The following is a 20,464-nucleotide window of genomic DNA, read 5'->3' on the forward strand; positions in this document are numbered from 1 at the left end:
TATGAAGACATACTATCAGTCGATCACATGAGGTTGCGTGATATTGTGATTTTCAATTTTTGTTTTCATATCTATATCAGGTACTTTTCATTTTCTACCCCGCATTTTTAAAAGAATATTCAAAACATTGAATTATTCGAATTCAATTCTCACGTGAATGTTCATTTTAATATTATTTTCATTTTTAGGCTTAGAAAACAAAATTACTAAGCCTAAAATACACATAAAGTTCACGTTTTTATTAAAGAAAATGTGCAGAAAAAATGCGGGGTAGAAAAGGAAAAATACCCTATTAATATCACACACATTTATCATTATTTTTCGCTACTTTCAACAGGCATTAATTTTCATTTTAAATATTGCGTATTGCCTGCGAACGTTTGTTAAAACATGCTCTGGCCTATCTGACTAGTTTACAAATTTTTTAACGATGTGGTTCCATTTTGAAAACCTGTTATAATCAAACTGTTCAATCTCATCTCTACACTTCCTGTGATATTCCTATTCAATTTCCATGGTCCAGAAATGACCTTGAAAAGACCGGCGTCGACAAAACGGTTTCTTGAAAACAGTAGCCTTTCTTTGTGAGAAGATCTGAAGACAGAAGTCAGATCTCATTGAACACTTATCTTCGCGATGATGTTAACAAAACATTATTTCTTGCAGCATCCGTGTCTATTAGCCAGTAACGTGAACGATGACAATCAAATGGGAAGTGGAAGTTGAAAAGCGACTCCTTGAGTACATGAGCCACTCGTCCACTACGGGAAATGAAGGTTCAACAATTAGAATCGTCTTCATAATTTTAGAGAATTTTTAGCTGCATTTGCTGATGTTGTTGCAAAAGATCTTGAAGAGAACGGATGGACAGTGTATAAACAGAGCATTCCCAATTCAGACCGGTACAACATTTATGCAACATTTCGGAATTCTGACCCAAAACGTGAGATTTAAAACTACTGGTTATTAGATATATTGCTGGATGGGAGAAATATTGGGTATTTTTGGAAACCACTCTTAGTTCTAAAATGAAAAAAGACCAAATATCATAGCATACCTTTAAAAAAAGCCCATTAATGTGATTTACAGTTTAAATATAACTCAGTTTTCTCCTATTACAACTTTTAAAGTCGACCAAAAAAAGTGTATCTTTTACGAGTTTTGATTAACTCCGACTACATTTGGATTGAACCTGTATTAACGCTCAAAAACATCAGAAAAATCTTACAATTTTTGGAGTTTTTATACTTTATGATATTTGATAAAAATAAACAGGAGAGAATACAAAATTTACACTGCCAAAACATAATTAATAAGACTGATTTAGAATTTTTAGAAAAATTTAATAATTTTTCAACAAGAATTAGATTTTTTTTCGCATCAATCGAACAGTTTACCATATTTTTGTACTAACTTTCGGTTAAAAAAAATTAATAGTCATTTCAATAATCATAAGTGTTTTTGTACGGTTGCCAATAATAGTTTCCGGCTCAGATGTAGATGCCGTAGTTTCAATCTTCCCGATTTTCCGTTTTTTTTTTCTGAAAAGCGAGACGCTTCAGTTTTTTTTTGATCATGTTCTATCTATCCTTTGACATATCACTTTTAGTTCAATGTAGGACTTTCAATTCAGTCAACCCATTTTTTGCCAAAAAAAACATAACGATCAAAAATGTTTTGTTGCTTTTTCTAATGAAAAAAAAAACACTCTGTTAACTAAGTATGCACTTGAAAATAAACACAATCAAAAACTCTTATTCATTTCAGATGTCAAAGTGCTACTAAACACTCACTTGGACACAGTTCCTCCGTACTTTCCACCAACCCAGGACGAACAGAACATTTATGGAAACGGGTCGAACGATGCTAAAGGTTTTATTCAGACGCTTCACTTTTTTTCTTGTGTCTTACCGGAAATGACCTTCGGTCACTTGATTCTTGTTCCCAAGTGTTCTGCAATGTTGCGAGAAAAACTGTTTTAATACCCCTCAATAGCAGCGTGCATCCAATCGTATAACAGTAGATGACACCTGTTTTACGCGAGTGAACTTTGTTCAATTCATTTTATTTGGCGGTAGACATACACACTTGGACAAAAGTTTTGCAGAGATGTCCAAAATTTTCGCGATTGTCCATTACCGTCGGTATAAGTGAGATTGATCATAGCATGAAAAACCTTTTCCAAAAGGGGATAATTACCAAAACAACACGACCCTTGTACTTTGAAAGATTGAAAAAAATCCCTGCAAATTGAGGGAAAAAGTGACAAGACAAAGCTGTTACAGGACAATTGGCTGCGATGGTCACGGCTGCCACTATTATTTCAAAGACAGATGAGGATGTGGCAAGGGCATTGGGATTACTTTTTGTGGTTGGCGAAGAATTCGACCATATTGGAATGATTGTAAGGGGTTTGCTAGTAACTCTAGGTTTAAGATAAAATTCCAGGAAGCAAACAAGTTAGAAATCCTACCTGAATATCTTTTGGTTGGTGAGCCAACGGAGTTGAAGTTCGGGACAATTCAAAAGGGAGCTCTGAAAGTGAGCAGTAATTTATGTTAAATTATATTTGCTTTTTTAATTTGTTATAAAAAATTATAGACATTAAGTCACACAACCACATGTTGCTTCTATTTTCTACCGTATCTGTTTCAAAATTTAATTTAAGTTAGATTCCGAATATGTTTTTTTAAGGATTAGAAATAACTAGTTTTTTTTCTCAAAAAATTACGACTTACTAAAAAATCTTCCAGATCATTCTTTGCCTTGAGACATCCTAGCGCATGAAAAATATGCCAAAACGATTGATACTGGGGAATCTAACATTGTAAATTTTATCTTTTTTTGTATTAAATGATATCCTAGAATATCTAATTGACCATTCGCCATGAACTTAGCACTATGCGCAAAATAATTTTCATCGTACCATGCTCAGGTGAAATTGACCGTCACTGGCCAAGCAGGACATTCGGGCTACCCTAACTCCGGTTCAAGTGCTATTCACAAAATGATAGAAGTTCTTCATGATGTGCAACTTGCTAAATGGCCATGCGACGCAACCAACGGAGCTACCACGTATAACATTGGGAAAATCTCTGGTGGTCAAGCTTTGAACGCATGGGCGGCAAACTGTGAAGCAGACATTTTCTTCCGTGTAGTAACTTCTGTGAAGGATATTCAAAATCAGCTTTTAGCATTGGTCAATGGTAATGAAATCAGATCTGGAAAATCATTTTTCATGTTTTTCAATTTCAGGTCGTGCAGAAGTGAGCCTGCTCAGCTTTAATGACCCAGTTATTCTCGACGTTCCTCCAATTGAAGCAGAGCTAGACCACGTTTCATTTAACACAGATATTGCATACTTTGACGCAAGAGATAAGGTGAAAGCGAAGTATCTTTTTGGTGGTGGCTCAATCAAAAATGCTCACTCCAAAAACGAATTCATCCCAAAGGATGAGCTTCATAAGTGCACCGCAACTCTTGTCAAACTAGTGAATCATTTGTATTTGGAACATTATTAACTTTCGGATATGTTTGCAGAAGAATAAATGTAGTTTTTCATTCAATGGATGTTATTCTTGTTAGATAATTTTAATTAAAATCGCGAAAAAAATTGAAAAAAAAGAACAAGAAAAGAGAAAATAGCAAAGTGATAAAATATTCAAAAAACATATAGAAAAGATGAAAACCCTATAAGATCACAATTGGAAATGAGAAAGCTGGAAAAAGAAAGGATACTGTTATCTGATCAACTTTGAAGGAGATTCTTTTTAGGCTAAAATTCACAATCATCAGAGAAAAAAAAACTGAAACGGAAAAAGTCTAAAGAACAATTTAGGGAAATTTTTAAATATCAGAAACATAAATCACCAACGTTTTTTGAAAGATTTTTAAGTGGACAGTTCCTACTATAAACAGCGATACGACAGTAGATAGTAAAGTTCAAAATTTTACGACTGAACGGTGGAACCAACTTGGCTAAAATTAAAACACAAAAACGTTCTAAAGATTAAATAACGGTAAGCAAAAAAAACCTGATATCAAAAGTGGCATACCCAGTAGAACGGGGGGAATTTGTTTGAAAGTGGGAACTCGGAAACAAAATCAGAAAAAGAGCATCGGGTCGCTGGAGGACATTTTGTGAGACAGACGAGATGGGGACATTGGTGTTTTACCTCCAGAGACATCATCCATGTATTGTGCATACTGAAATAAAATATGATAACGTTTGATCAAATCTGCATAACCGGCAAAAACAATCGAGATAACGTCTGCGGGTGCAAAATTATGAGTTTTCACAGCTAGAAGTTTTAAATATGAAAATAAGCGTCAATTCGTTTCAAAGTATGAACTGAAAATGTTCATTCCAGATTTAAAAAATAATTATAACAATTGTACACCAGACTTTAGCTTTTTGAAACCAACTTACTTGTTCTGCTAGGGAAAACTCATTTTTCTGAAAATTTTTTGAATTTCTCAATTGAAAATAACATTATTGTGCACAAAAACACACAAATTTGTGCGTGCTCTCATACAAATATAATTTTTCACCCGATACTACTCCGTGCACGTTACAAAAATAAAATGCAAATTAAAATGAAAATGAACATAAAAATAAAATAAAATAAACCACAAGAAGCTGAATCACAGTTTCAAACTCTATATCTAATCTCGAATTGTTTTACCATCTGTGGACCAACATTGTCTTCGATCCATCGAAGGAGGTGAACGTTATAAGGGACATATGGTTGTCGGAGCAGATGCTCCTGAACTTCAAGGAACCGCTTCAAGTCTTCCAAAGTTATTCGATCTTTCGATGGCCTGAAATAAAATGTTTGATTCTTCGCGTTGGCTTATACAATTTGCCTTGTCTTTTTCAACGCAGCAATTATTCGCATTGCTTCTCGGATGTCATCGCTCATATTTGCAAAACCACGTCGAGCACCACGAATCTTTCTTCCAAAGTAGTGAAGTTTGGTAAATGTTCGTTTCAGTGTAGAGGAACAGAGATCCAGTGATGCAGTGATGACAGCAAGACCGATAATTACATAAGATACCGCGAGCTGGAAAATTTTGTAAATTCCGGAAAATATAATTTTTCAGGTTGATGAGAATAGTAGTGGTATCTTGAAAAGTGCATTTCACATTTACTTTGTAGACACTGAATGCACAAATACTTTTCAATTTGATATTTTTTGTGAAAAACAAATACATAGGAACTGCAATACTATTTTTAATTGCTTTTCTTGAGTGGGAAAGTGTTTTATTTTTATTTTCAATACTATTTTTTACAAATATACTTTAAGCAGTCATTTGACTGTATGAAAATTTCTGTCAAATATTAAAACTATAAAAGTAAATGAATCGATAAAAGAGATAGGAACTCTATTACCAATAAGACAACTACAATTATGACAAACTGAAACTAAAAAATGCAGCTAAAAATTCGAGCTTTTCTTTTTGATACAATTTCTATTAGTCTTCAAAAACAACTAGTTTTTCGATTATTTGAAATTTTTCAATAGTTGAAGCGCTGATTTTTGTATTAATATATTTATCATTTAATCGTTATTTTCAAAAATCTGTTACTCACTGCAAGGTAGTAGTGCTGCTGAACTCGAATATTTCCCAATCCAATTGTTGTGATGGTATTGAATGAGAAGAAGACGCCGTGAATGAATGACCTGAAACGTTTTTAGTTCTGATGATTTTACATTTTTTGTCAAACTTACAACTTATCTTATCTTTTGTTTGATTTTTTGCTAGTCATTTTTTTTTAGAGATTTGTAACTTCAAAACACGTTTTGTTCATTTTTTTGTAATTCATAAAATGGTTTAATTTTGACATTCTGTTTTTTAAAAAGTTAAAAGGGGATTACGAAAATTTATCAGAGTATAAAAAAGAATAACTATAACTTAGTTTTCAAACTTAAATCGGTAATTGTATATAGGTAATCGGAACGCATTGATAAAATAATTTGTTCATAACATTTAAAAACGTGTTTAGTTTTCTGAATTTTTGGCTGAGCCAGCACCTGAAGATAAAAATACATTCCTGTTTAAAGGAAAAGCTTGACAAATGTATGAAAATTACAAAAAAAAAGTTTGATAATTGCTAATTTATTCGAGATAAGGGAAGAATATGTGAAAATTAGTCTTTTCAATTGTTATCCTTTTATTTTTTCTTATTCAATAAAACCAAAAACATACCATACGGGTCCTTTTTCAAACGTATTGAATAATAAACTTCCAACGCAACAGTATCCAATAATTAGCGTGAAATAACTAGCAATGGGCAACTGTAATCGATCTTCCTCATCTTCACATTCTTCGTCGTCCAGACTACTCGCATTTCGTTTTTTGCTCTTTTTTAACTCCCTAAATTTGGTTTTTAAGATAAATTTCGAAAAGAAAACCAGTTTTACATAGAGTCTATTGAGTCAACGTCTGTGTCGAATAAATGTGTCCTAACAAGTTCGACCAAGTTGGCTATCATTTTCCACATCGCGAGAAGTTTTGCATATGTTCTGTGAATAATCAATCATTTTAATTGTTAGATTTTGATAATTGTTAGATTTTGAAAAAACTAACCGAATAACAATTTCTGATAAGAACTTTCCTATGTCGGCTGCGGTGATGAACATTAACGGAATTCCTATGAGTCCGAAAAACACAGTAAAGATTCTTCCTGGATCAGTGGCCGGGGTCACATGGTCATAACCTAATTTTTGAAAATTGAAGAATGAAATAAGTCATAGATGTTTCAAAAACCAACCGGTAGAAGTTATCACAGTAAGTGCATAAAGTGTAGCTGCAGCAAATGTCCATCTTGTCGTCATCCCATCCTGCTCACCTGTCCATAATTGATTTGTATCAGTGAATTTATCATCGTACTCGTGAGCTCTTGATAATGACTCAAGTAATGGTCTCATCCGACTAACAATCGTTGCTTGATCACTTTGATTATTTGTAAGGGCAATAGTTTCATTCATAATTTGGGAATAGATATCAAAGACGTGCTTCACCTTGGCCTGAAATTATAAGCAAAAATTAAGAGTCTTATTTTTTTAAAAACAAGATGATCTCCACCTTTCTGCCTTCTAATTCATGATCTGCTTCGAGCCAAATAAATACAGTTGCTCCCATGGCGATATACGACAACAATAGAACGTTAAGACCAACATGAGGTAGAAGGATTTTTAATAACTGAAAAAATCCATGTTTTTGAGAAACTTCACCATAATTAGTTCACTTTCAAAATCCTCCTCCAAATTGGCACCCGCACCACAATTGGTTGTTCAGGAACATCTTCGATACCTTCTCGTCGATTATATTCTTCCCATTTCACGCGACCAATGTTCTCTGTAAAAAAGAAAAAGTAGGTTGTGTTGTAGCAAAGAGACCTTAAATTTGTTGATGATCAACAACAATTCATTCTCTTTTATTCAACTAATTAGATTTGTACATCTTTTCTTCTAAAGGTTTCGGGAAGGGCTATTTTGGTTTTTTCTCAACCAATATTGTTTCAAAAAAAATATTGTTGAGTGAAAACTATTACTCGTTTAGTCTTGCACCGGACACTTTAACTCTGACAACTCATATCTCGGTTCTTATAAACATTTAACAAAATTTTAAACTGCCAATCTATATTTAAAAAAATATATGAACCAGATAAGACAGCCAAGAAACAAACTTTGAATGGTGAAAAATGTGGTGCAAGGCTGTTAAAAAAAATAGCAAAATTGATCTACATATTCATTTTAAAAATACATCACTTCTCAAACAAAAAGTTAAATTGGCTTAATAAAAAACCTGAATTCACCAAATAGTTAGAGAACAACTTTTTTCTATAAGTTTTTAACCTGAAATGTTTCAGTAGAACTTTGTAACCTGGATACAGTATTCTGTAAAGCGGTAAAAAACGTCCTATGGTATTAACACGTTTCTGGAATAACCATTAACACGCTTGCTTTGAATAAAAGTTTAAACTTAGTTTTTGGTATCTAGCGGGTATTATAACTTACCTTTCAATGATTGTGGTAAATAATGTTCTGGCAGAGAGGAAACGAATGCAAGATCAGAAAAAGGGAGTCTAAGTTGCGGTTTTTGCACAACTTGAAATATTCTTCCGACTCCTAGCGAGCCCATCAGAAAGTTCAAGAGGCGTTACAGGCCGTGAAGTAATGGCACAATAGTTCAGAAAATGCCGAAGCAGATGGCAGGCCAAATTAACCCGAATTCGACATTCGATCCTCTAGATGAGCTTTGTCGGATTGATTACACTAGTAAAAGTAGTTAATATGATTTGAACTCCTAGTTTTTTAAAATTTGTTCTTAATCTACTATTGAAATGGGTGTTAGAAGACAAATAAATATCTTAGAGGCCAAGAAAAAGTTTCAAAAATAGTCGATGAGCCGAATGGAGAAGGGTGTCGATTGTGTTGGCAATTGCAGATATCCGGCGGGCGGCCAACGAAAAAGGAAATACGAAACGCGAGAAGAGGTTGCGACACCGATCCCGCGGTCCCCCTCATTTAAAACATTCTCTACTAGTTTCGGTTTTGTGAGACCCAAGACACCACCAAATCTTTTTCATTTAGATTGTCTCTCACAAAAAAAACTTGAGAAGAAAGAATGCAAGAAGTTGTAGTGGGATTCAACTCGTCATTTCAATTTTTGCACTGGGTATCGAGTAGGTTCCAATTTTGAGTTTCTATGTAGTCAGTTAACAGCAAGAAATAATACCTTTCAAAATTTACCATAAAAGAGTTTTCAAAACAGTTAATGCAGTTTTCACACGAGGTTTTTCAAATTTTAAAAACTTTTGTGGATATAAATTTTTTGCTGAACAATTTCGCGAAAAAAGTATTCAAAACTAATTTCATTACTTTCAAAACGTTGAGATTTGCTGTTAATTTTAGAGTAGGGATCTCGCCAAAATATGCTCAACGTAGGTTTTCGAAAAATTAAACATTTTTCACATTTCTCAAAAACTTTTTTTTGTTGATTTTTTTTGGGATTTTTTAGGGCATATAAAAAACTTTTGCATCTTTGAACCCTTACAGTAATTAGATACAAATGATTATAACATAAGACAAATATAACACTAATAGGAAATTTGAAAAACTTCAAGAACATTTGAACTACTATCCTATGATATGTAATTATTTAACACCTTACACGGAGAAATTTTTGAGAAACTCTTGTTCCACTGGTGCTGATTCTTCATTAAAAACCAATATCTGCCCTTTTGCAACCTAATTTTTCTTTTTACATAAGTCAGAAAATATATTAATTTAAACAATTCAATCGTTTTTCTATTTTTGTGTCATCCTAGCACCAAGGATCAGTGTAATAAAAATCAAACGGTTTTGCATTCCTAGTCCCAGATTTCATGACACTCATAAAATGCTCCTTCCTCGTTTTCTCCCAACTATCGAATTTTTATGCTTTGATTCGTGTTGAAAATAGGAGGCAAATTCTTCTTTAGTATCGTCACCGAACAAAAACTTTGTTCAAACCGCCTCCGAGTCATCACCTGAAGCATTTGCACGCAAATAAATAAATTTATTTTTTCACCGACAAAGGTTGAGTGATAGGGATGGAAATGGGTGAGAGACGGGACTCTCGTGGAAATCCGAATGATGTGATGAAAAGATAAATAACATGGCAGGACGTGAGAAAATGAATTCGTGTTTAATTGTTTCAATTGCTATTAGACCACTAAATATCATCATCTAAAGTGGGAGAGAACTAATTGTTGCAGCATCTAGCTGATAGGTGTACGAAAATTAGTTAAAGGTTCGTATTAGAGAAATACAATTTTTCATATAAAACTCACCATCATATGCAAATGCAAACTGATGAGATCTTACTGTGTTGTGTCGACTTAGAGCAGCAGAGTTTCTATTACTCGGAGGTTTACTGGGTGGCCTACTCGGAGGTCTACTAGGAGGTTTTCGGTAGTGGTAATATGGTATGAAAGGGTCTCCAACTCCGATTGTGGCAGAAGTAATAGAGGGGCGAGGCTGCGCAGTTGAAGAGCTTTTCCGCCTTCCGGTAGCAAATAATGGTGGATTATCATGAAGATGTGCTAGAGTAAGCCTGCGAAACGAGTAGGCTCCGGATGAACCCATCGGAACGGCACGGCGGAATACGCATAGACGATTGTGAGCTCTCGGAGGAGTTGGAGCTGGGCCTGGTTGCGCTCTATTGGTTCTATGGGAGGGCTCTTCTTTTCGCACCTTTCTGTCTCGTAATACTCCCACCTCCCGCAAGGAGCCACGTTCATCATGTCTGGGCACCTTACAAACAGCTGTGTATGAGAGTGAGTGTGTATGTGCTCCACAATATATCGGTGTGGCAGATCCACTCGACTCCGCCTATCACTTTTGGTATATCGATGTTGTTGTGTTCTTCTTTGTTGTAATCAACTAATCAGCTGGCTCTGTTTATCGTTGTCTTGAAGGATCATATTTTCTCAAAAAAGAGCAAGTCATATCTAAAAATTTGAAACTCCTTGTTTTTTTTGTTGTAAGTTTTGTGTTTTTTGGTTTTTTTTTGGAAAAGGTATATATCAAGATTTATAATGAACAGTAAAATTACTGAAATCCACAAAACACCTCGAAAAATTTGTATGCTCTTATCTACAACCTCCATCAAATGACAAAAGTTTTTGGGGTTGACGACTCATTTCACTGACACCTATCTCGCTGCCATTTCATCTCCTACTCCGCAGACGTGTGATGCAGCAATCTCAACTATCTGGCAGAAAAACGCTGCACTTCGTCTTGTCGCATTGATAAATGATACACAATATCATATCAATCATGACGACAAGATGAGCTTTCAGCCACTAACACTGCGGTTCAACATGACAAAGCAAATCTAGTAGGAAGAGCATATGTTACGGGGTGATTCAGAAGTTGATTTATGAAAGATTATTATGGGGGAGTGTATAATGAAAAGAGTGGCCCATGTAGCCAAGTTGTAGATACTAGAAAAAAGCATAGAGCTTTTTGTTTTATGAAACGAAAAAATGAAGAATATAGAACAAGTCACTTTTATTTTAACTTAATGTCAAAATACGGACAAACATTTTACCAATTAATTTTATTCATTTTGCATTTAATTTCTACAAAAATATATTGAAAGTACATGACATAGTTGTTCATTTTCTAGAATTGCCGAATAAGGTAAAAGTTACGCCAGTTACAACATAAACACCAAATTCTTTGATTGTAGTGCAACATTTTTGACACGCAAAATATATTTTAGCGGAAACTATGTACAGTAATTCTCAAAATGAGTCCTGAATAGTACTAAAGTAACTCAAAATAACAAAACTGCGTGGCGTGTATGCACAGAATTCAAAAAGTGTACTTATGCAGATTTACAAGCTCGATTTTTGGGACGAAATTCTTGTTGCAGTGATCTTTCTTTTTTTTGTTGAAAGAATATAAAAAGAAAGCAAAAAATGAGAAATGAGAAAGAATATCGCTGTCACTATTTCCATTTCGAAAACCGAGACCGTAAGGCGACACAAGAGCTACAGTAAAATTTATTTCGCGCGTCAAATCTTTTGTCAATCGGCATTCTCAGAGTTTGGTGTTCCCGTAATAGTGAAAGTGAAGAAAATCTTACGGTATCTGATAGCTGCAGCTGCAAAGAAGGGCAGTAGTGCAACAGCGGTTGGATTGTCTGGATATATGCCGGTATGTGCAGTCCGGGCCCATTCGGCAAACATGGTTTGAGGACAGAAAAACTAAATCAATCATAAAAATGAGGCAAAAAATTTGGTGACACGACGACGGGGTGGATGTGAGCAACAAGGCACCGCTTGCGCTTTTGGCGGCGACGGCAGAGGCGGCCTGACAGAGGAATCCGCGCGTCTGGAACGATGAATAACAAGCCTCTGGGGGAATATAGAGTGCGACAAGTGAGCGAGACGATTGTGTCTTTTTCCTCTCAGTCTTCTCTCACTTCATAATAAACGTCAGAGATTGATATCTGAACTTTTTTAGAGCCTAGTGTATAAGTATGTACTCAGCTGAAGGCGTTAGTACTTTTCCGAAAAGAAAAACCGTTTTTTTTTCAAAAATGAAGAATAGAAATCAGAAAAAACTTGTTGCAGTTATAAATCTCAAGTTCTACTTTAAAAAATCTTAAATTTATGACTACTCTTCGGAAAATCTGGACATTTTTGAAAGCAAAATTTGAAAATTATGTTTCATCAAAAGAAAAACAACTACGGCGGCTTCTCTTTAATAAAAAAAAACACTCATGAATATCTTACGGTAGTTAAACTTCTCACAAATGTTAAAATTGAAAGTTTTGAAAATTTGTGTTACAACAACATGCAAAAAATCATTAGAAACGGTAATAAAGCCAAAAAAGGAAATGAAACTTTTGCTAAACAACAGACTACTAGTTGACTTGGGCGCAGATATCCACTCTCTCCTGTCTTTACAGCTTGTCTTCCTCCCGTGCGGCTCTTTTCTTTACGCCGACCAATTATCTTAGCCGCCACAATAGGCGAATAGCTTGGAAGAATGAAGCCGTGAATTGCCTTTCCCAGGGCCTTCATCCAGCCAAGATGAACAAAAACGGGAGGAGCACAATAGCGATTTGTCATTTCATTTGTCAACTGTGCGTTCGTTTGTTGTCGCCATGCAAGGGTATACCACCAATGTATATTTGTCAACAAAATTGGTGGAGAAAGATTGAGATATTAGGTGACAACTTTGAGTTTCAATTTTTTTTGTTGGTTCATGTGCCGTTCAAAAATATAAAGTTCTTAACAAATTTCTGGCAAGATTTGACAACTTCTGATAACCTTTCAAGAGCCAATGGAGAAATTATTTTAAAAAATTTATGGTCACTTTTGGAATTTCCTTTATTTCGAGCCAGAATGAGGTGACAACTGAGTTTGCACAACTGTTAGAGAAATCTGAAGCACTATCTAGCCCTTAAAATGTGGAATATATATTTTTTAAATCTAAAACATGAAAAGAAAAGTATTTTGATTGATGAACTTCAAAAAAAAGTAGGGAAAACTGAGTTTTTACCAGAAACAAAGATAAATTATCCAAATTTTTTAAGATTATTATTAGGATATTTGCTCATTTTATCAGCATTTGAATGGTTTTTGATCCTCTCTCCACTAGCTATAAGTACTCCAGTTGTCCAGTTGAAAATTTTCAGTCACCAAAATGTTGTTTGACTTCCTGTCAAAAAAGTTATTAAAATAATTAAGGTTTTCCAGAAAGTCGTCAATAGTGTTAAAATTGAAAAACTATCCTAAAACCTGCAACAATTAGCAATTGAAAACTTTCCAACAGAATCATGCCATAATGTTTTCAAACAGTTGCTGAGTGAAAATGTAATTATGTTACTGAAGAAGAATTCCTGTTTTAAAGAAATAAGAAACCAGTTAAGAAAAAAAAGTAAAATAATAAAGATGAAACATCTTTGCAAGATTCTCAGCTCAAATGCTCTTCCTCGGCCAACTGAATAATCAAATTGCTGAAGGCAAATCGAAACATATGAGAGATTTCTAACACGGGATGAGAAATATTTAAAATTTTACTTAAGTATTCTAAACACGCACTCAAGTCTAATAAATTTTTGAAATTCCAAGATGAGTTTTTTTTGAGCTACGCTAGAATTGTGAAAATTCTGTTTTGGTTATCCTGAATCTCATTTTGATTTCCGAGATTCGGAAATAACATGCTTTACGTTTTTGCTCATTGAGCTCGCGATAAAAAATCCGATTAAAAACAACATTGAATAATTAAAAAAAAACGTTTCAAACTTCATAATTCTCATTTAAAGTTAATTAAAAAACGGAAAACAGCGCCACCCTCATATGCACATTTCATTTCAAATTGCATTTTCCTCTCAGCCATCTTATTATTACTATTCCGGCTGAAGCACATAGAAAATTTTCTTAAAAAATGAGTGAAGCAAAAAAGAAGGAATGATGGTGATACGGGATGAAACGGAACACGAATATAAAAAACGAGAAGAATCTAGAATTTTCAAACTGAGCATGTAGCGACAATTTTAAATTGCATACACAGAGATGAAATAAAATATAAATTATTCAAGTTTTCAATGGAAGCTACTTTTTTCGAATGCTAGAGAATTGAAACTGACTTGACATTCAGAACAAGCGGAAAACGTTTGAAGCAAATTTTCAAAACATTCATAAAGTATATGTTTGGTTAGGTTAAGTTGATAAAGCACTTTGATCATTAAAACAGTTTTTCTGTCACCATATTTAAAAGTTTCCTAGATAAAACAACATTTTATAAGTTATAGTCAGTGAATATATGTATGTAGCACACTAAAATAAATAAGCTAGTAAAACACCAGGTTAGATTGGAAATGAGAATCGTGAACGCAATGATGATTGTATGGTTTTTACTTTGAAATTAATTTGACTGAATTAACAGATACATGACTTTTCATACACTTATCACAACTGACGGTTTTATGAAATTTGGCTTCTATGCTTGTAAATTCATTTTTTAACAAAAAAAGCTATACAACCCTTGATAGCAGTTCGAAGAAAACTTTAATATTGAAAATGTATAGTAAACAAAATATCTAAATATTTAAGAGAGTGATCAGTTTCAAATATTACTATTAAGTCCTATCGGCTTTATAATTGGCTTCTAAAGTTAAAGAGTACATTATCAAACAATTAATAAGATAAAATGTGTTTTATGATATCACTATTATTTTTAAAATACGCGTGGGTCATTTTTTTGAAGTGATAATCAAACAATCTACTTTCATTCTAGAACTTGGAACATAGTTTTTCAATTTTCAATACACGCACCGCACCCACTTTTCCAGATATTATGCTTCAAATAACTGTATGTATGTAGTTATTTAAAGTTGTTCAATAAAAAGCGGCAGTTTCGATAAAAAAAATCCAGGAAGTCGTAATGGCCCAAACTGAAGAAATAGTCTAGACGTTGGACGCACGGTAGTAAACCACAACTTTTTTTCTTCTTGAACAAATTGGGTTTTTGAAGAAACAGAGCACTGTTAAAATTTGCTTCATTGGTAGATGAAAATCAGAATGTTTATAGCATTATAGAATATTATTTAAATGATGATAACTTTCAGAATTTGTTCTATTTACCTGACACTGCCAATGACAAAGTCTCGATTTCTGCTGCCATTTTAAAATCAAGAAAAGTGTACGAATTGCAATAAGTCTATATTGAACCAGAATAGAAATGATACGTGTATGTCTAAGTTGGTGTAGGTATGTGGTAAAATAAGTCCAAAAAACAAGAAGATGAATGATGTGGAAAAGTCATTTCCACAACTCGTAAATATGAGTATATACCTTGACTATCAAAGAGTTGATCCAGATGACTGCGGCCATATACCATAGTTTGAGCACAACGCGACAAGGAATAGCTCAATCGTCTCGTCTCATTTCTTCACCTTTGATATTCCGACACAAATGATATGCACATCGAGACGCACCTTTCGAAAATGCATTAGTATTTATAGATTGATGACAATTACGATTCATTAGGTATACGTCAAGTTGAAAGGCAAAACTATCAAACCCCCAGACTTGTTATGAGTTTAAATCTATCTTGTAGATTCCATGTTCTTAAATTTGTAGTAATTGAATTCACTGAAAAGAAGAAAACTCACATCTCAAAAAATGTATAAATTATTATATTGCTAACAAGGGATATGAATGTGAAGAGAAAACGGAAATGATGTTCGGTGATGAGTAACGTTTATGGAGTTTTTTGTTTGAATATATTTCTGACAGCCGATCAAGATCTAGTAAACATGGTGAAAAATGGGTACGTGTATAACTTTTCCCATATTTTGGAGAAAAAACTCAATCGTATACTAATTAAATTGTTTTAATCAGGTTTAAGAAGAGATTTAGAAATTAAGGTTTTTTTTGCTAAAATACGATATTATTCCATACCTTTTTATTTTTCACAACGTTAAGTGGTAAATAATACACAGCCAAAAAATAGTATAAATGTTGTTAAAACTAACGTTTAGTACTTTGATGATGATTTATAAACGATGACTGGAGATAATTAAACTACAACCGCGCTATTAATAAAAAACACAAATTTCAAAGTTCAAAACTTGGTTAGGAAAGACCTAGTTTGCTCGAAAAATATGCTGAACCGAGAATAAACCTATAAATTTTTCAAAAGATTTCGAACATCAATGCACTTTGCAGCTTACATGGTCCCCGTTTCTCTTTTCACACAAGTTGTCTCATTCTTAACGCTAAAGAGCCGGGGGTCCATCAAATGACACATTCAATAAAACTGAACAAGTGAGCGTTTTAGTAGACGATTGTGTTCAAACTTGGAAAGAATAAAGAGTGATTAGGAGCATAGACATGCATTGTATTGCAATTCAGTCTCAATCAATTGTCTTTGAGATGTTTGATGGGAAGGAAGTCAATGCTTAAACAAACAACAATTAAGTTTAATGGGCTCAGTATAAGCCGGTTAATACTGTATTTTATCAAATTACAGAATATATTAAATAGTATTCACTGTAAGCAATGCTCAAAAAATACTGTGAAGCCTTAGAAATGTGAGGATAAAAAATTTAGTTTTGAAATGCTCAATGCTTTTTAACAATTTTAAGGTACATGTTTAGTATATGTACCCCAAAATTTTTTTAAGGAATAAAATTCCTTAATGGTCAACACCTAAATAACCATTCTAACATTCTTTGTTTTTTTGAGTTGCGCTAATCTCCATTTGCCTTACGAAATTAATTTGAAGTTTTGTTATTAAAATATTCACAAACGTTTGAACCAATAATATTCAGTTTTGGGTTGAATTTTTGTTTTCAATCATTTTTACTCAATGTCTGCATTCAATTTTTCAGTTCATAGTAGTGATGAGGAAATTGAAGTATATCTCAAAGAAATGATAATTTCTTGGTTCTATCAAAAGTGAAAGGTCATTGAATTATAGAACAACAAGAAAGGAAGTACGTGACGTTTCTAAGTAAAGCGAAAATTTGCAAACCGTGAGAACATGTTTCTAAACTTCATAATGTCTATTTCTCTTGCAAACATACCTCCTCTAATCATGAGCCGATTTGACGTCGGCTTCCGAGACTCGTTTCCGATCGAACCGTTGCTTGTTGAAAACGCCGCCGACGAACGATACGATCCTTGCGATAGTTTAGGCGACAGAGAGTAATGTGTTCGTCGTGGATGGTGACGACTGTACCTGGCCGACAGGATGTGAGCTTGACTCGGCACAATCCGATGGTAGGATGGGCTGGGTGAAGCGTTTAGGAAAAGCGCCGACGAGCACACATGATGCGCATGCTGTGCTAGCACCGCATCTGTACCTCGTAAATCGCATATGTCGGTTGTCCTGCTGCGGTCCTTCGGCGGCGCCCACATTTTGACGACGTTGTCGTGGCAGTTGACACAGATTTTATTGTAGACCGGGAACGGAGGAAAGGATAACAAGCTGCGAAGTTACTTGACCATCGTTAACAGATATTGGGACACTAGAAGAAGAAATGGAAGAAACATATGAGCGAAATGAACTGCGAAACAAGAGGATGAACGAGAAAGTCTCTCAGACTTCAGCTCTAGTGTTGAATTGATTAAAGGGGTATAAGTTTGGGAACAAGGGGAAATAAACGACTATGATGACACGCGATGCCGACGGGACCGCTTCTGTTGCACGCTGCAACTTGACTTTTTCTCCCTTTTCCCGGGCTTTTCAGTTGTTTTGTCTTCTTGTCTACCATGTTTTGGCGCCAATCAACAACAATAAAAATTAATGCTCCGTGTTCTAATTAGTGCTGGGAACACGGTTAGATGCTAGAAAAATAGAAAAAGTAACAAATGCAGGAAACTGAAAACTGCAAGCTAACACAATTTTTTAGAAGCATGGAACGTCTAAAACAGAATTAGTTATTGTTAACTTAAAGGTTCAAACATCAAATTTATTTATCTCTGGTTTTAACAAGTATGAACAGTTCGACAATTAACTTGGCATTCGAGTATCGTTCAAAATGGTTTGGAAGATGGAAAAACTTGTGTCAAACTTGGGTACTGGATTTAAGAAAACAACTGGAAATAGTTGGAAGAAACTTGAACAAAGTCTTTCTCAACTTTAGCTCAAGCTTTCCCAAGTTTTGAAATGAGTTGACATTGTTAAGCAAAACTTGGGTAAGTATTGTACAAAAGTACACAACAACGAGAAATGATGAACACTATCATGATCAAAATTGAAGCTCAAGGTTGTAAAAAACAAGTGTGGTGTTGAAAGGAGGCAAGTAATGGAGACGTAAATATGATTGACGAACATTCAAAAAACAAGAAGAGAACAATCGCTCACACCACCTTCAATGAATAGTGATGCGGGGAAGAAAAAGAGAACAACTAAAAAGGTGGTTTCGGTGCAAACAATTTTTTTTGGATGGAAGGAAATGTTTTCAGGTTGAAGATATTAGAAGCTTGAAAAAAGAGCGATTGTACACGTCACATCAATGTACGAAAACAGGAAAAAAACTGAGCAAAAATCTCGAGCACTAAAAGTTCATTTGCATTTGTCATGTTGCTAATTTTCTAATTTATTTTTTCTTCCTCTCTGCATTTCTGATTTTCCCCATTTCCACGCAGGTTATAAACTATTCCACTCGTTGAACTCACTGATTGACTCCAATAGACTTTGGAATTGAATAAGTAATGTTTCCTTGGCAGGTACTGCCGACATGGGTTTATATCAACTAGACTAGTAGAGCAACAAAGTGCTCCAAACGGCATCAATGAACCCCGGAATTACAGCGAGGGTGGTGTCGTTTTCACACTTTGTTGCACTCTTTTTGTTGATCAAATCGTACAACTGGAAAGAGACCTACCACTTTTTTCATCGTCAAAGTCTTTGTCAGAAATCGGACGGCTCCTCTTGTTGCACAAATTGTTCTGCTTGATGGAGCAGCTCCTGGAACTGTTTTTCAAATCGGTTTTTTTTGAAGTTAATATGCAATAGGTGTACGAGTAAACAATATTGAAAAAGTTTTGTTAGTGTTATCTACTGGAACATGCAACACGGAACAATAAATCTTTTTGTTTCTGTTTAGAGTATTTAAATTACAACAAAATTACAATTATGAATGTTTTACTGGAACAAAATGTAATAAAAAAAAATTTCTATAAAAATTACTACAATCTGCCCGCTGCAACTTCACAAAATAAAGTAATATAATTTTAACGTTGACAAAAATGCAAAAAAAAATTATTGCGACCATTTTGTATTTTGAAAACTAACATATTTTTTAAAATGTTTTTTAAAAACTATTTTTTACTATGGAAACACCACAAAACCGAAAATAAATGGAATATTTGGCGACACTGTAAATTTATTTTTTTAACGATGTTTTAAAACTACATTAAAGCAAGTTTGGATAATAGAAGTTGCCGTGTATATATATATATATATAAACAAAGCGCAATCTTTACCTGATTAGTGGATGAATTGATGGTGTGCGAATGAGATCACCGTATGCATGATAGGTGGCGGATGCTCCAGTTGAGCCCATGCCTTTGTTGATCGGCTACTACACTCCACACGTCGTTGTCTCGTCGGTCTTACAGATGGTATTGGTTGACGGCAACACGAGGAGTAACTCGAATACTGTAATGAACAAAAAGTGATGATATAAGTGACCACTGAGCCCTGAAGGGAAAACTGAGCATGTTGGTTTGGGGTATGGGGCCCGTATTATTCATAAATTCTATTCATGTGTCTCAGTTATAGCGATTTACTCATTGTATTCCCTTTTTTCTTCATCCTTCTGGGCTCAGATATGTTGTCTTCTAGATAAACCAATTAGTACTCAAGCACAACCACAACTGCATTCAGTGCTTGTGTCGAAAGACAGCCTGTTTGTAGGGCTAGAACTAAACTATATTCGTTAGGAATAAATGAGCGACGGATATGATGAGTACCAGGCGGCAACAGTTTATATGTTTTTGTTTGCGAGTGAATTGGATGAGGATGTGGGTAAAAATTGGATACGAAAATTAGATAAGAATACAATGGCACCACACACTTGCCTTCAACTCTCTCTCTCCCGCGACAGCTTATTGCTTTAAATAAGTAGGCGGTGCTTTAGTTAAGCTCAACATGCTCATAGTATTCTTCTTTCGTCCTCTTCCTATTTATTTTGGCTTGGGACTTGGCCAATGTTCGCTATTAGACCATTAAGTCTTCAGGGTCAAACGGACTCGTTTCTTGACGGGTCAAAAGTGGGGGTGGAGTCTTGAAACGCTATAGAATGACGAACACAAAAAACGAAACAAACAGTTTAAGAATGGAATGAAGATGCAAAAAAAGAGACGGGCTGGAAAACAGGCATAGAAGCAGCGAGGGGGATGAGGATAGATAAATTAATTTCCGAATGTTGACTTTTTGTT

At 34.5% G+C, this 20,464-nt stretch overlaps 2 protein-coding genes and 7 non-coding genes across 15 annotated transcripts; 7 read left to right on the top strand and 2 right to left on the bottom strand.

The window, feature by feature from the left end:
* The first annotated feature begins 666 nt into the window (after positions 1-666).
* Positions 667-3,564, top strand: C44E12.1 (Peptidase M20 dimerization domain-containing protein). The gene is made up of 7 exons (NM_076886.8): positions 667-776; positions 821-943; positions 1,768-1,872; positions 2,286-2,404; positions 2,449-2,541; positions 2,936-3,206; positions 3,256-3,564. The coding sequence occupies exons 1-7, from the start codon at positions 698-700 to the stop codon at positions 3,519-3,521; spliced, it is 1,056 nt and encodes a 351-aa protein (NP_509287.1). The 5' UTR covers positions 667-697; the 3' UTR covers positions 3,522-3,564.
* twk-17 (Potassium channel domain-containing protein) lies at positions 3,546-11,822 on the bottom strand (the record flags this gene model as incomplete). Of its 7 annotated transcripts, none has more annotated exons than NM_001029296.8 (12): positions 3,556-4,206; positions 4,430-4,456; positions 4,686-4,821; positions 4,867-5,063; positions 5,594-5,684; positions 6,211-6,378; positions 6,426-6,527; positions 6,592-6,721; positions 6,776-7,031; positions 7,090-7,206; positions 7,253-7,362; positions 11,644-11,822. In NM_001029296.8, 12 exons carry the CDS (start codon positions 11,744-11,746, stop codon positions 4,105-4,107), a joined length of 1,539 nt encoding a protein of 512 aa, NP_001024467.1. The 7 variants fall into 7 exon arrangements, with proteins under 7 accessions (NP_001024465.1, NP_001360693.1, NP_001024467.1 ...); NM_001029293.3 differs by lacking the exon at positions 11,644-11,822 and adding an exon at positions 9,842-10,136 and having other exon boundaries at positions 4,105-4,206; NM_001029294.4 differs by lacking the exons at positions 4,430-4,456; positions 11,644-11,822 and adding an exon at positions 9,842-10,159 and having other exon boundaries at positions 3,546-4,206; positions 4,701-4,821.
* On the top strand, positions 10,200-10,404 carry C44E12.4. Its single transcript, NR_071537.1, has one exon. It is a non-coding gene; the product is annotated as an Unclassified non-coding RNA C44E12.4 (non-coding RNA).
* C44E12.5 lies at positions 10,755-10,897 on the top strand. The gene has a single exon (NR_071538.1). It is a non-coding gene; the product is annotated as an Unclassified non-coding RNA C44E12.5 (non-coding RNA).
* C44E12.6 lies at positions 11,648-11,788 on the top strand. The gene has a single exon (NR_071539.1). It is a non-coding gene; the product is annotated as an Unclassified non-coding RNA C44E12.6 (non-coding RNA).
* A 55-nt stretch (positions 11,823-11,877) lies between the features above and the next one.
* On the top strand, positions 11,878-12,021 carry C44E12.7. The gene has a single exon (NR_071540.1). It is a non-coding gene; the product is annotated as an Unclassified non-coding RNA C44E12.7 (non-coding RNA).
* On the bottom strand, positions 11,878-12,021 carry C44E12.8. Its single transcript, NR_071541.1, has one exon. It is a non-coding gene; the product is annotated as an Unclassified non-coding RNA C44E12.8 (non-coding RNA).
* A 4,988-nt stretch (positions 12,022-17,009) lies between these two features.
* F26A10.7 lies at positions 17,010-17,159 on the top strand. Its single transcript, NR_071542.1, has one exon. It is a non-coding gene; the product is annotated as an Unclassified non-coding RNA F26A10.7 (non-coding RNA).
* A 75-nt stretch (positions 17,160-17,234) lies between these two features.
* On the top strand, positions 17,235-17,458 carry F26A10.25. Its single transcript, NR_071543.1, has one exon. It is a non-coding gene; the product is annotated as an Unclassified non-coding RNA F26A10.25 (non-coding RNA).
* Positions 17,459-20,464: the final 3,006 nt, after the last annotated feature.

Source organism: Caenorhabditis elegans, chromosome X, assembly GCF_000002985.6.
Source record: "Caenorhabditis elegans chromosome X".
In the NCBI taxonomy this organism is placed as follows: Eukaryota; Metazoa; Nematoda; class Chromadorea; order Rhabditida; family Rhabditidae; genus Caenorhabditis; species Caenorhabditis elegans.

Bases quoted from the DNA above. Each gene is read 5' to 3' on its own strand.
- C44E12.1 (NM_076886.8), top strand. From the start codon at position 698: ATGACAATCAAATGGGAAGTGGAAGTTGAAAAGCGACTCCTTGAGTAC. The intron at 777-820 runs GTTCAACAATTA...GAGAATTTTTAG, and splicing joins GTCCACTACGGGAAATGAAG to CTGCATTTGCTGATGTTGTT. The intron at 1,873-2,285 runs GTTTTATTCAGA...AAGCTGTTACAG, and splicing joins CGGGTCGAACGATGCTAAAG to GACAATTGGCTGCGATGGTC.